The sequence below is a fragment of the Triturus cristatus genome, chromosome 4_1, assembly GCF_964204655.1.
Source record: "Triturus cristatus chromosome 4_1, aTriCri1.1, whole genome shotgun sequence".
Taxonomy (NCBI): domain Eukaryota; kingdom Metazoa; phylum Chordata; class Amphibia; order Caudata; family Salamandridae; genus Triturus; species Triturus cristatus.
Window position 1 is genome coordinate 1192529080 of NC_140585.1, and position 14459 is coordinate 1192543538.

Below are 14459 nucleotides of genomic sequence, written 5' to 3' on the forward strand. Positions count from 1 at the left end.
TTACATCTTAAAGTGACTGTCTACTGCTGGCTCTTTGTTCATCAGTTGCGCTCTTTCATTGTTTATTTAATTTCCAGGTGATATCAATGGTGTCACAGAATGTCACGAGTGAGGTAATGTGTGAGGTCATAAGCAGTGCATGGCACTATATTCAGTTAATTTCTAAGTTTTTTTTCCCAATGTTAAGCAAGATATTATCACCATATCCAACTATGACATCAGGTTAACCCGTGTGTTTTTTTCCCTAGTCAGTTTCTAGATTGGTTTGTATTTTTTTTTTTTTTAATAAACTGAAAGTAATTTTATTACCATGAGTAACTATAGCAACCCCCTGCCTGCAGCTATGTCCTATGCCCACCCCCAGCATGCACGGACCAGCCCTTCGCCCTACCACCGCTCCCAGCAAGCAGCCAACCTTCACCATGCCTGAGGGGTCCTGCACCCAACCCCCACAGCTGGCCACCCTACCCGCCTCACAAGACCCTGACTGTGCGGGTTATGGATTAGCTGCAGGGCCAGCAGCCAGTATGCGGTCAACCTACCACAGACTCGGGTCCTACCCTTTTTTTGTTATAATGGTTTTCTGATGCCCGTGGGACTCATGTGAGACTTGCAGGAGCAAGTGGTATGCGCTCGTTCCCGCAATAATCTTGCGGGATGGCAGAAACACAAAATAATTTAATTCTTTTGTGTATGTGGGGGGGGGGGGGGGGGAGGGAGAGGGGCAAGGGGTCCCATCCCCATTGCACAGGTAGTCAGGGTACCCCTACTCTGCCCCTTATAACATTGTTTCAACAATTTAGGAAGGATGGTGTCTCGTGTGAGGAAGGCTATTTGGGTAGCCAAAACGCATTATGGCAGTCTGCCAAATAAGAACATTTTGGGAACATGCAGCCCTCGAATGTCAGTGCCCGTTTCTTTGCCAGACTGGTGGAGTATGTATATGGATATAGATATTAGGCAGTTAGTTAGGTCCATGTTTCTACAGAAAAAGTGTTTGACTTGATTACATCTTTAGCGTCGTTTGACGAATCTTCTGAAAATATTCCCAAAAAAAAGTGTCATAGTGAGGCTTGTTGTTCACAGAAAGTTTCCCAATGATACATCAAGCGGGGGTCAGAAAAAAAAAAAAAAAAAAAAAAAAAAAAAAAGAAGAAGGAGTGGGGGTAAAACAAATATATATATATATATATACACGATTTCCCGTGTGAATTCCCATAGGAGCTTTGAACACTACTACAGATCGAACCGCTGGACGGAATTATACCAAATTTGGCAGGAAGGTCGTTTTTTGTTCCCAGATCACGCTTTCAGTTATTTAATGTACATCTGTTCAGTAGTTGAGAAATTTAAAGGAAAGCAAATAAGCATATCTGGGTGGAGCTAAAGAACAGATGTTATGGTGAGGTCGGATTGGCTGTCAGCACTGCAACCAGAAAGTGCTGGCAGCCATCTTGGGACCAATCTACATGATAGCACCCCATTGAAATGCATTGCAGTGAGTGGCAGATTTTGAGGATCACAAAAAGAAGAAATCATTTGTTGATGGTGCCATACTAATTTTAGGATTTGCGGTGTGTTAAGGTGATTTTACCCTGTGAAAAAGCAGTCTGCTGGAAGTACAATCAATCATGTTTGAGAAAAAAAGATCTCATGATTTTCCCACAGAGGTGATAGAAGGTGCTCCAGAAGCTAAAATGTGAGCATATTTTCTGTAAATTCATACCATGTTTCTCACCCATATGAGAATGAAGTCTGACATTCTCAGTAAAACATGTACTTCCAACAGAGCAGCCTGTAAATTGCTCCTGTGTATTTTATTGCAGCCTCCAGAGTGTTACACACACCAACTAGACCCTCCTGACCTTTACATGTGGCCCCTCTGATCAACAGGAGCACTGGGCTGCTGTTACTCGACGCAGCACTGACAACAAAAAGATATTAAGCAGACAGGCAATCATTTATGTCAAGGTTAATTGGTGTTAAAAAAGGAAGTAGTTAGGGAGTTCTAAGCTTAACCTTAGAAACCGCTTCATTTTTATAGACATCGTGCAGCAAAAGTGTAAAGCGATGACAGTCTCTGCAAAATTCAAAGTGTGTTTAATAAACATGCAGAACCTTTTTACCCAAGTACTATTGATTAATATCAGTGTATTGAAAAGTATTAATAAATGTAAAGTGATAGTTTTTAAACATGAATCTAGAAACATTAATTCTTCCCCCTGACAACAACGCCAATAGTGAACTAAAGAGGCAAGTCAGTTCTTATGTGCACTTCTTGGGTGGCCTGGGCTCCTATTATACATTAACAACATTATAGTTTATTAACACAAACAGAGGAGCACGTTTTGTACAGTGTACAATCTGAAGTCATGTATTTTGCGGTCCTCCTATATGTGAATGAAGAAAACGGGAAGGAACATGAAATAAAACATTGCCTAAGGTAACACAATTTGGAAACATGGGGAAGCTGGGATTAATCCCACGTTTTCTGGTTTTACATTGTTCAATTGATGCATATCCTTCTCTTCGCCTACATCTACCTTACCACTAAACCCTCCAACCCCCTCAGCCAACTGCCATCCTGCTGGCATTAATGTGGCCCTCAGGCACATCACAGACCAAACATTTTGTCCCCTGGGAAAATGTTTGCGAGTACCCATGGTCTATAGCCTCTTACATATATTTTTAGAGAGTCCTAGAGATACTAATATAGACAGTCACATACCAGCAAATTTACTTAAATGTCTCATGGCACTGCTACAGGGGTACTCCTACAATTTCTCAGATATGTTGCCTGCTACTGAGACAATTTGCTCCTTCATGTAGAGAAATACTCTTTCAAACATGGATGAGACTTGGTAGTACAGGTCCTGTGTGCGCACTTTCACTTGTAGCTTGATTTGCCATATAAAAGCGGTTTGCCAAGTTTTAAATCCAAGTTTCAGTATGCACAAGTCACATGTGAGAGACGCAGGTGTGCTATAAAGAATGCCGGGTTCTGCTTATAGGAGGTGAGGTGTTCTTTTCAGTTCACTAAGTTACTTGTGCACTTGCATGCCCCTATGCCACATAGAGTATGCACCCCTAAAGCAACTGGCATACATGTTCAGAAAAACATAAAACCTTTGTTTCAGCTATTGAGACCGCTACAGAAGCACATACAGTTTCAGTCAATCACCAGAAACTATTAATACAGTCAGCATACTCAAATGTAGGTGCAGTCGCACCTAATTAGTTCTATATTGCCCAACACATGCACTGAAGCACTTGTGCAACCACTTAAATACACATTTAGGCACACAGAGGTATTATAGCAGGCGTTACATACCAGTACATTTACTTAAACATCTCATGGCATTCATAGAGGTGTACTCCTATACTCCGAGATATGAGGGCAAGGACTGACACAACCTTCTCGACAATGTATAGAAATAGTCCCCTTCAAACATGAGTGATGGCTACTAGTGCACACTCTGCCTGTGCTCTCTCACCGCAAGCTTCACTTGGCATATTATAGGTCTTTCTCAAGTGTCAAATCCACTCAAAAACTCATGCACCCAGTTCACTGACCCACTCAGACACTCGTGCACTCACTTAAACATCTACTCAAACAGTCAGAGATTGGCTATGATCATAATTGTGGTTGCAATTGCATGGTTTGTCATAGTGATGATGAAGAAATATAGTTTGGGTAAGACAAAGCTGGAAGAAATGGGTTTGCCTACAACCCACAGCAAATATGCAATAAACTATTGAGAAATGTGTGCGCGCGATTCTGACCAGATAGTCATATTCCTGAAGACATGTGCAGAATGAAAGTAAGCACTCGTTACCAGTTGAAGAATTACACTAAAACAAAATGGTCTGTAGAACAGATTATTAACACAAACCCACTGAGCTCCTGTTTTGCATACAAAGCATTTCTATTTCAATATTACAATTATACTACATACACAGTGAGAATTATATATTAAGAACATAGAATGTCAATAATTTACAAACATTGCTTGTTGATATTAAAGAGGGTAATAGACCATACAAGACAGGGCTAATCTATCCATCATCACACAAGACAGTGGTGACATATGTGGCAGGGCTTTCAGGAGAACACATACATGTTGTGTGAATCAGGCCTAATTAAATGGCAAATCTGAAGCGCTAACTATTATAACAGAATGAGCAATAGTGCCATATTATTTTAGCAGCATGTGGACATTAGTCGAGCTAACAGAAATACAGCTAAGAAGAATCTTCCATTCTACGGTATGGTGAGCTACATGTACTAAGTGATACAATCCAGCCTCGCACAAAACAAATGTAGAAGGAAACAGTTGAATTTCTTTGCTTGTCTTTCAAATCAGTCGTTGACTGACACTTTGTTTGTTCTGTACAGTGAAGAAATGAAGGACAGTTGAACAACTCTCCTTGAACTCTACACAGGGAATCATTGAGGAGAAGGGTAGAATGAGACTTGAAATTTTGGAGCGTAAGGACACAAGGACGGTTTTCTCAAGGGCACATGCCAGAAAGCTATTATCCAGCTGCAGACCTGACAGCTTTCTAAAGTATGCAGGGATAAGTATACAACTTGGCATAATCTAGTTACAGAGAATAACCAAATAGCAAATACAACAAACAGGAGGCCGATTATATATATATATATCTGGAAAATGATACTTACCCAGTATGCATCTGTTCTTGGCCTATAGAGCTGTAGAGTCATATGCTACGCATAGATCGCCATCTAGTGTTGGGTCCGGATGTTTGCACTTTGTTTTTCTTCTAATAAGTCTTTCCAGTCACGAGGTAGGGGACTCCTCCTGTCGGTGATAGCGCGTATGGGCATCGACTACATTGTTATATTGTATTTCCGCAGAGGGTGATAATGGAGATAGGAGTAGTAAAAGGAGATGTTCATGAATGCATGTATCTAAGTAAGATGTTACTGCAACAGGTATAGGTACACGGGAGGTGGGTGGGCGCATATGACTCTACAGCTCTATATGCCAAAAACAGATGCATACTGGGTAAGTAGCATTTTCCGTTCGAGGCATATGAGCTGTAGATCATATGCTATGCATAGGCTATATAGCAGTTATCTCCCAAAGCGGTAGCTAACCTGTATCTGTTGCAGTGGTCTGATAGTGTACGTAAAACTGCCTGGCCCCCTCTAGCTTGTTGTCTTGCTACAGACGCACATCTACAAAATAGTGTTTTGTGAATGTGTGTGGTGTATACCAGGTTGCAGCTTTGTATGTCATCTATGGGTATATTTCCTAAGAATGCCATAGAAGCACCCAGTTTGCGTGTAGTGTGTGCTCGGGGGGGGGGGGGGGGGGGGGGGAGGGGTTAGCGTTTGTTTTGCTTTTGCAAAGCATATTTGAATGCACTTGACTATCCACCTTGCCATTCCTGATTTTGATATGAGATTACCTTTGTTTGGAGGAGCAAAAGCGACAAAAAGTGGACTTGTGTTACAGAAAGGTTTTGTCCTTTCAATGCAATACAGCAATGCTCTCTTTACATCTAATGTGTGTAAGGCACGTTCTGCCACTGAATCTGGTTGAGGGAAGAACACGGATAACTCAACCGATTGATTGATGTGAAAAGCAGAAATGACTTTAGGATTAGTCCGAAGAACTACTTTATTTTTGTGCATTTGTAAAAAGGGTTCTTCTATAGTTAATGCCTGAAGCTCACCACCCTTCTGAGTGATGTAATAGCCACGAGGAAAGCAGTTTTCCATGTGAGAAATTGCAGTTCACATCTGTGCAATGGCTCAAAGGGTGGACCCATTAGTCTGGTGAGAACCCATACTGGAGCAGATGGACGTCTTGGGAGAATAACTCTTTTGAGTCCCTCCATAAAGGGTTTGATAACAGGCACTCTAAAAAAAGAGATAGATGTTGCCTATTCTGGAGGAATGCAGCTATTGCAGCAAGGTGTAAACGTATTGACGTGTATGCTACATTGGAACGTTGTAGATGTAACAAATAACATATAATGTTCTGGACAGAAGCATCAAGCGAGTTGATGAGGTTATTACAGTAAATTACAAACCGCTTCCATTTCGCGGCATAGCACGCTTTTGTGGTAGGACATCTAGCTTCCTTGATATTATTCATATAGTCTGGCGGTAGATTGAGATAGACAAACTAAGACTTCAAGTGATAGATCCCCACATTGAGCTGACTGGGGTCTGAGTGTCTTATGTCTCCATGGCTCTGTGTGAGGCGATTGGGTGTAAGACGTAGTTTTTGATGAGGAACTACCGAGAGTTCCAACAGGGTTGTGAACCATGTTAGATGTGCCTTTGTGGCAGCAACTAGAATTTGTGTCAGGGACGCTTGTCCGAACCACTGATGGAATGAGTGGGAGAGGCGGAAAAGCGTAAACATATATCCCTGACCAGTTTATCCATAGTGCATTGCCTTTCAACAATGGGTGTGAATACCTAGACACGAAGTTTGGGCATTTTGCCTTTAAGTGCGTGGCAAACAGGTCTCTATCCGGAAAGCCCCACATTTCAAATAATGGGAGGAGAACTTGAGGGTGTAGTTTCCATTCGTGGATTTGCTGTGTCTGACGACTTAGCAGATCTGCCATCTGATAGTCTACTCCTGGGAAGTATTCTGCTAGGCGATAGATTTTGTGATGAGTGGCCCTTTTCCAGATGTCCTGGGCTAGGTGGGACAGTTGGAGGGAGTGCGTTTCCCCCCTGTTTTTGTATGTAATGTATGAGTTACGTACCTTCGGTAACAATGTATCTGGTAGAGACGATTCTAGCTGCAGATTCCTTCACGTAGAATTATCCCCAGGCGCGAGACTGGATCCGGAAACCTTTTTGCCACAGCATCCCTGCGCGCCGGGGGCGGGGCGACCACGCGACTCCGCCCAGGCATCGTCCGCACACGTGACGTCAGCGAGGTCGCATAAGACCCGCCCCGGCACGCCCACGTCAGTTTTCTTCCGAGAACTTTTCCGCACCACAACGCGGAACCACCAGATAAAAAACTGTTTAAGCATGGAAACAGGGTGCGAAGAGCAGAAAAATTGGAAAGAAACGGTGACTAACACCACCAGAGTAGTGCCAACACCGCAGAACCCAAGGGCAGGGAAAGAAGAAAGAAGAAGAACAAGCAGAAACCTGCGCAGTCACCCTGCCAGCGCATAGACAACCTCCCATTCCTGTGCCCCGGAGGCGGGCCTCTCGGGACGGCGGAGTCAACAGTGGCGGCAGGGAGGGAGGGAAAAGTAGTCCGCACAAGGTGGCTGGCGGCTGAGGGGTGAAGGGAAAGACACGGCAGGTCACGCAGCGCCGGGAGGTGCAGTTGCAGAAGATGCTGAGGCACCGGGTCCCCCCGAGGCAGGACGCCTCCAAGCCCCCGTCAAGGAAGAAAGGAGCGAATCTTCAAAGGGAAGTAAGACTTCCCTCCCACCAGAGCCCTGGTGGAGGACCTCCAATAGATGGTCTGCTGGAAGGTGAGCCACCTGGTCACCCATGCGCAGGATGTCCAAAGCCGTGGACACCGCGTGAGCGAAGGCCGCACCCGCCTCGGTAGGGCCCCGCGGTGGAGAAAGCAGCTCCTCCGTGGGAGACGGCTGCAAACTAAGGCGGCCATCCCCAAAGCCAAGCGGGATGGGCAAGTGCCAGACCTGGAAGTCAGAAGGAGCCGAAGAATGAGGGACCTGCCGCTCTTCCGACAAACACCTCTGCCTCAGGAAGGGCGGGGAGCCGCCCTTCGATGCCGGTGGGAAAGACACCACACGGCGACCAATCTCCGGGGAGGAAAACACCAATATACAGCCTGCCTCCGGAGAAGGAGCGTCCGAAGACGAATCCGGGGTACAACTCCTGCGCGGAACTGTAGAGTCCGCTGCTTGAGGCAGGACGTCGGCACCATCTGGCGTCACCGGACAAGGTACCTCCAAGTCACCTCGCACCGGAGACCGGAGTAGAGCTGAAGCCGCACCGGAATGATGCCAACCCGACCCCCGCCGAGGCAGCCCCCTGCGTGGGGGAACGAGACAGGCCTGGGGAGTGGCACGAAGCCCTCCGCGAGCCGCGACCAAGAATGAGGTGAAGATCGCTCGGCAACCCATGTGGCGGCGCCAGGGACAATTCAACCTCCGACTCGCCCTCAAACGAGGCAGCCGCCTGTGGGGAGGGACGAGAGGGGCCCGGAGAGGGACGAGGGGTCCTCCCTCGGCCTCGACCCGGAGCGGGATGAGGAGGGTCCACCTACCCCTGTGGCTCCGCACTGTCCAGCAGCTGCCGGCGCCGTAGCGGCGTCATCTCGGCCTTAGACAGGACCACCTTGTCAAAGAGAGGGGCTCGGGGATGCGACCCGAGCCCCGGCGACCTCCTGCGACACCACAGGGACCCCCGCGGGAGTTGGCAGCGAGGCAGAGACGCCGTGGCCTGAAGGAGGTGCCCCAGAGGAGCCACACCCCAACAGCACCACATCCTCCAAGCCTGGATCCAAACCAGTCGGCGCCGGAGCCACCGGCGGCGCTGCAGAGGGCCCTGCGCAGGGCGAGGGATCCGCCTACACCCCAGGAGGGGAAGGAGGAGGAGGAGGAGGAGACGCCAGCGTGGCCTGCAAAGCAGCCGCGTATGTCTCCATTTGGACTCTCAATGCCCCAACACCAGGAAACGGTGGATAGGACGACACGCTGGGCCGCATCACCCGCCGAGAGTCCACACCCCCGGTAGGCAGGATACCAGACCCCGGGGACAAACTGCGACACTTTCCCACAGGGGAGCCACACTCACGTGACATCAAAGAAGGACGAAGAAGACTACCACGGCCGTATCTGAAGCCGTCCGCCGAAGCAGACCAAGGGGAGGACGTCGACCTGGAGAGGCGCGCCGAGAGAAGTTTCTTCCGGCACTCCCGCCGCGACTTAGGCTTCAACTGTTGGCACACCGAACAATCTGTGGTGCCGTGGTCCTCCCCCAAACACCACATACAAATGAGGTGAGGGTCCATCGCCGACATAAGACGCCCGCAAAACGTGCAAGTTTTAAAGCCCCAAGGCATTCGCACACTGTTCCGTTCAAAAAGGAAATGGAAGAAAAAGGGGCCCTAAACAGGCCCGTAGCAAGGATCGGATCCGCGTTGCATGCAGAAAAGGAAAAAACTGACGTAGGCGGAGCGGGTCCTTTGTGACTTCGCTGACATCACGTGCGCGGACGTCACATGCGCGGACGTCACATGCGCGGACGTCACATGCGCGGACGTCACATGCGCGGACGTCACATGCGCGGACGTCACATGCGCGGACGTCACATGCGCGGACGTTACATGCGCGGAGTCGCGTGATGTCGCCCCGCCCCTGGCGCACAGGGATGCAGTGGCAAAAAGGTTTCCGGAACCAGTCTCACGCCTGAGGAGAATTCTACGAGAAGGAATCCGCGGCTAGTAGTCTCTATCAGATACATAGCTGTCATGTTGTCTGTACGAACCAACAGCTTTGTTCGCTAGATGGGTTTGAAAAGCCTTGAGGGCTAAAAATAGGTCCGTAAGCTCTAAATGGTTGATGTGGAACAACTTTTGTTGGGGACTCCACAGGCCTTGTATTGCATGTTGCTGTAGATGAGCACCCCAGCCAGTTGGAGACGCGTCTCCTGTTAGTACTGTCTGTGGAAACGGGTCTACGAAGGGCCGTCCTTTTGACAGATTGTGTGTTCCACCACTGCAGAGAGCGAGGAGTACGGCTGCTTACCAACACTAGATCGGTTAATAGACCGTGAGACTGGTTCCACTGACTGGCTAAGCTTTTCTGAAGTGGACGCATGTGGAGTCTGGCATACGGGACGATCATGATGCAAGATGCCATCATCCCCAGCAGTTGCATGTAAGCCCGTGCTGAAAGAGATTGATTGGGTTGAAACTGAAGACCTAAAGCCTGAATGTTTCGAATTCTGGCTGCGTTGGGAAGTGCCAGAGCCTTTTGAGTATCTAAAGCGGCTCCTAGGTAGTTCTGAATATTGCGTGGCTGAAGATGTGACTTTGGCACATTGACTGTGAACCCTAGTCAATATAGTAACTTGATGATTATGGAAGAGTATTTGAGACACTGTTGGTACGTGCTGATGAGCCAGTTGTCTAAGTATGGGAAGACATGGATGCTTTGTCTCCTTAGATGAGCAGCTACTACTGCCAGACATTTTGTGAAGACTCTTGGTGCAGTGGTGACTCCGAATGGGGAGTACCTCGAACTGGTAATGTTGGCCCGCTAGAACAAACCTGAGAAATTTGCGATGAGCAGGGTGGATTGGAATATAAAAGTAGCCGTCCTTTAAATCTAGAGTGGACAGAAAGTCGCCTTTATGCACAAGAGGTAGTACCTGTTGAAGTGTTACTATGTGAAAATGGTCTGATTGTATGTAAAAATTGAGTTATTTGAGATTTAAGATTGGTCTGAGAGACCCTTCCTTTTTTGGTATTAGGAAGTAAAAGAAGTACACGCCCAAACCTTGGTGTTGTAGTGGTACGGGCTCTATAGCTCCCTTTAAAAGTAAAGACTGTACCTCTTGTTTGCGGAGGAGTAGATGATTCGGTGAGAGTTTGTATGACTTGGGGGAATGTTTAGAGGAGTGTTGATGAACTCCAGGCAGTAACCATAACAGGTAATTTGCAGGACCCACTTGTCTGTTATTGACTGCCAAACTGGCAGGAAATTTGACAGTCTTCCCCCGACAGGTGTTAGATGGTCGGGGGGGGGGGGGGGGGGGGGGGGGAGGATAGGCGAGTCCCTGTTTTGTATTGGAGGAAGAGGTGGGTGTTTGAACCTCTACCTCTTCCCTTACCGTTATTTCCTCTGTAACCCCCCCTCTAAAGGAGTTCTTAGAGCCAGAGGGTTGGTTATTATCCTTGTTGGTTAAAGTATTTTCTGAGGAAGAATTCTTGGACCCCGCTCGATAGAAAGAGCGTCGAAAGGAAGCACGGCCTTGTGGTGATTGAAGTTCCCCCATGGATTTGGCCACCTCAGTGTCTTTCTTCATCTTTTCGAGTGAAGAGTATACCACTGGGCCAAAAAGGTGTTCCTTATCAATAGGGTGTGTTTAAGATAGAGGTTTGAACCTCAGGTTTGAATCCAGAGATTCATTGCCAGGCGTGCCTTTTTAAAAGGACACTGGTATTTACTGCTCTGCCAGCTGTGTCTGCAGCATCGAGGGAGCACCTGATTTGATTGTTGGAAAAAAGTTGTCCCTTATCAGGTTTTCAGCTTTAGATTTATGTTCTTGGGGTAGATATTGGATCAATTGTTCCATCCCGTCCCAATGCGCACAGTCGTATCCAACTAGCAACGCTTGCGTGTTGGATATGCGCCAGAAGTTTCCTGCCTGAAATGAGACTCTCTTCCCCGAAGGATCAAGAAGCTTAGATTCCTTATCTGGGGGTGGAGCATCACCTGTGGTTTGGGAGCTAGCCCTCTTGCGTGCGTTAGACACTACTTGCTAGTCTAACTGTAATTGTCCCCTAATGTACACTGGGTCCGATGGTGCTGGCTTATATTTTTTGTCTACTCTAGGGGTAATGATAAGTGCCCTGACAGGATCACTAAAGATATAATCCACATGTCTGATCAGACCCTTGGGCTTTGGTAAAGTGGGTGACTACATTTTTTTTTTTTTGCAGATTTTATATAACGCGAACTCGACCCGAAGGTATTGGAGGACTTTACATGAGGACCGGTTACACATTCAGGCACGGGGAGATTAAGTGATTTTCCCAGAATCACAGAATGTGGACGCAACTCCGAGGCTCGAACCCTGGTTCCCAGCACCAAAGTCGGCAGTCTAGCCGACGGACCACATCCTCTCTCCAATGGTAGTGCTAAGGGTCTCAAAAAGGAAATCCTCTTTGAGGGAATCTTTGTGGAGCTGCACCCCATGGTAACTGGCAGCCCTACCCAGCAATTCAATGTAACCTACACTGTTGTCTGGTGGAGAGGGTTTGGTAGTATACAAGTCAGGTTAATTGCCTGTGGGCGAGTTAATGTTATAGTCGTCGCATAGGTCTGTAGCTATTGGCTGACTATCATCATCGCCATCCTCATTGTCATCCCCATCATCCTGGTTGTCAGGTATGTGGTGAATGCTGAGGTGAAGTAGGCACAGGTATAGACTGTGAAGAAGGAGATGGGATAGTAGGAGGAGGAGGAGGAGGAGGGGAAGGAGGGGAAGGGTTAGTTCCGACAGTTCTTTTTCAAAGGAATATGAAATTCCTCTTCAACCTCAGATCTTTTTAGAGTCACCGTGGTGGTGATATGTCCAGTTTTTGGATGAATGTACAGCATTTATTGTTTCGGGTCCGGTTTATCGAGCGGCTCGTCGTGTTTTTTGTTGATTTTGGTGCCTCCGGCTGTTTCGGGGCTGGTGTATTCGGATCCGAAGTTTGTTTCGGTGCAGAGTGTTGTGGGTCGGAGCCGGATTTTGGTTTCGATCCCGAAGATTTCAGCTCAATGCCCGATTTGGCGTGAGGTTTTTCAGAGCCGGAAGGCTTTTTTGTAGGCTTCGGTGCTGGGCCTGAAGGCGGGGTGTCGGAAGCGTGGACTCTGACGACCAGAGCCCGAGGGCGCAGGTTGGTCCGGAGCCTTCTTTTTCGGTTGAGGTGGATTTCGGGGCGAGGGAGGATCTGTACTTACAGTACGCTGTCCATGTCAGATGTCTTCATCCTGGTCGGAGCCGTACTCTGAAACTGAGATCGGTTCCTGTTCCTCCTTGGCCCCGATAGCATCACTGATTTCTTCCTCAGATTCAGTTCCGAAGAGGTCCGGAATGGAGCCTGTGTGCTGGCTCTGCATTTTGCGACGTCGAGCCCAACAGCGGCAAGCTTTGCATGCGTCGCAGTCCTGTTCACTGTGCTCAGGGGACAAGCACAGGTTACACACTTCGTGTGAGTCAGTACGCGGGTATTTTGCGTGCCACCTAGTGCAGAATTTAAATGGCATTCGTTCCATCGACTGCGAATTGAACTGACGCGGGTAGGCCTGACGGCCTACCACGAGCTCTCCGATCAAAAAGAGGGTTTTTGTCAGTAAACATGACACGCTAACAATGGAATACGCGATCGGAAACAATACCGTCGAGGTAGAATGTCTTGCGCACAGAGGGAAACTTAAGGTACGGTGTCGAACTGGAGTGCATCGAACATCTGAACCCGATGGCGGAAAAAACCAATCTAACAATGGAGTCGAAGCCCATGCACACTATCACCGAAAGGAGGAGTCACCTACCACGTGACTGGAAAGACTTCTTCGAAGAAAAACAAAGTGCAAACATCCGGACTCAACACTAGATGGCGATATATGCATAGCATATAATCTATAGCTCATATGCCTGGAAAATATAAATATATACACACAAAAAAGCAGAGGAGTCTGTATAGAGCACCCTCAACACCAGCAGCACTCTAAATTTGCTCACCTCAAATGTCTGCTTTTCTATCAAAATCCCTAAGCATAAGATTTGCATAGTGCCATCCATGCCGAGCTGTAAAATGACAAAAGCCTTTAACCAGTCCATGCACAGTATTACAGCTGTGCATTGGTAAAATATCAATCAATCCAACCTTAAATGAATAAAATCCACCCCTCACATGTGTTTTGTCATCATTATAGCTCTTCAGCGGTCCAGAATATTTTATATATATATTTATTACACACACGGTAGGTATTAGACTAGTATGTTAAAGCTAGTAGGAAAGTGAAATTTAAAATGCTTTGGGGTTGTCTAATGGTCATTGTATTCTATATTATGGCTGCTGAGATTACCGTACTAATTTCAGTCATTGTGATACACAAGCTTTATGTGTGGATTAGATTTCATAAATAACCTTTCACTATAAAAACACCAACAGCTATGTGTGTGCACAGCTTGCAGGAGCCATGGTGAGGAGGAGAAATAAAGAAAGTAGCACAGTATTGCTTCTCTGGCCCGAATCTTTTTCTTTGCCAACCGTAAAATAAAGGCTCCCATCAAAGAAATGAACTGCATGGCCCAACCTGTACCAAACCATTTTTTCTCCCTTCCCACGTACCTGAAGTTCTCTTCCTGAAGCTGCTCGATCTGACTCTGCAGTAGAAGCAGCTTCTTGCCGGTGACCCCAGTGCCCTCAAAAGACTCAATGCTACTCTGCCGCTCCTTCAAAGTTCTGTTTTCGGTGGCCAAGATATTCTTCTCTTCGAGGATGATTGAGATCTAAATGCAGGAGGAGAACACCAGAGTTGGTGCGACAAACTGATAGCACTGAATTAGAAACAGGAGAGTTAACCAAGGGTTGATTCCACAAACTCCTATTGTGGAGAGGAGTTACTAGAAAAGGACAAACTTCACCATCAGGCTCCAGTGCCGTCAAGCATACAGTAAACATTTGAGAGCTGCCTGGGGGTCACATACACTTCAAGTGGCAATTGAGAGACACAGCTGTCATGGTCCTTGGCAA

The 14459-nt window shown here is 47.2% G+C and overlaps 1 protein-coding gene across 2 annotated transcripts in view; it reads right to left on the minus strand.

Moving 5' to 3' along the window:
• Positions 1 to 14459, minus strand: part of HOOK2 (hook microtubule tethering protein 2) — a 289087-nt gene that overhangs the window by 160146 nt on the left and 114482 nt on the right. For both annotated transcript variants that reach the window (XM_085654470.1, XM_085654469.1), the window contains exon 9: positions 14055 to 14215. In XM_085654470.1, coding sequence (XP_085510596.1) covers positions 14055 to 14215 — 161 coding nt within the window. The remainder of the gene's footprint in view (positions 1 to 14054; positions 14216 to 14459) is intronic.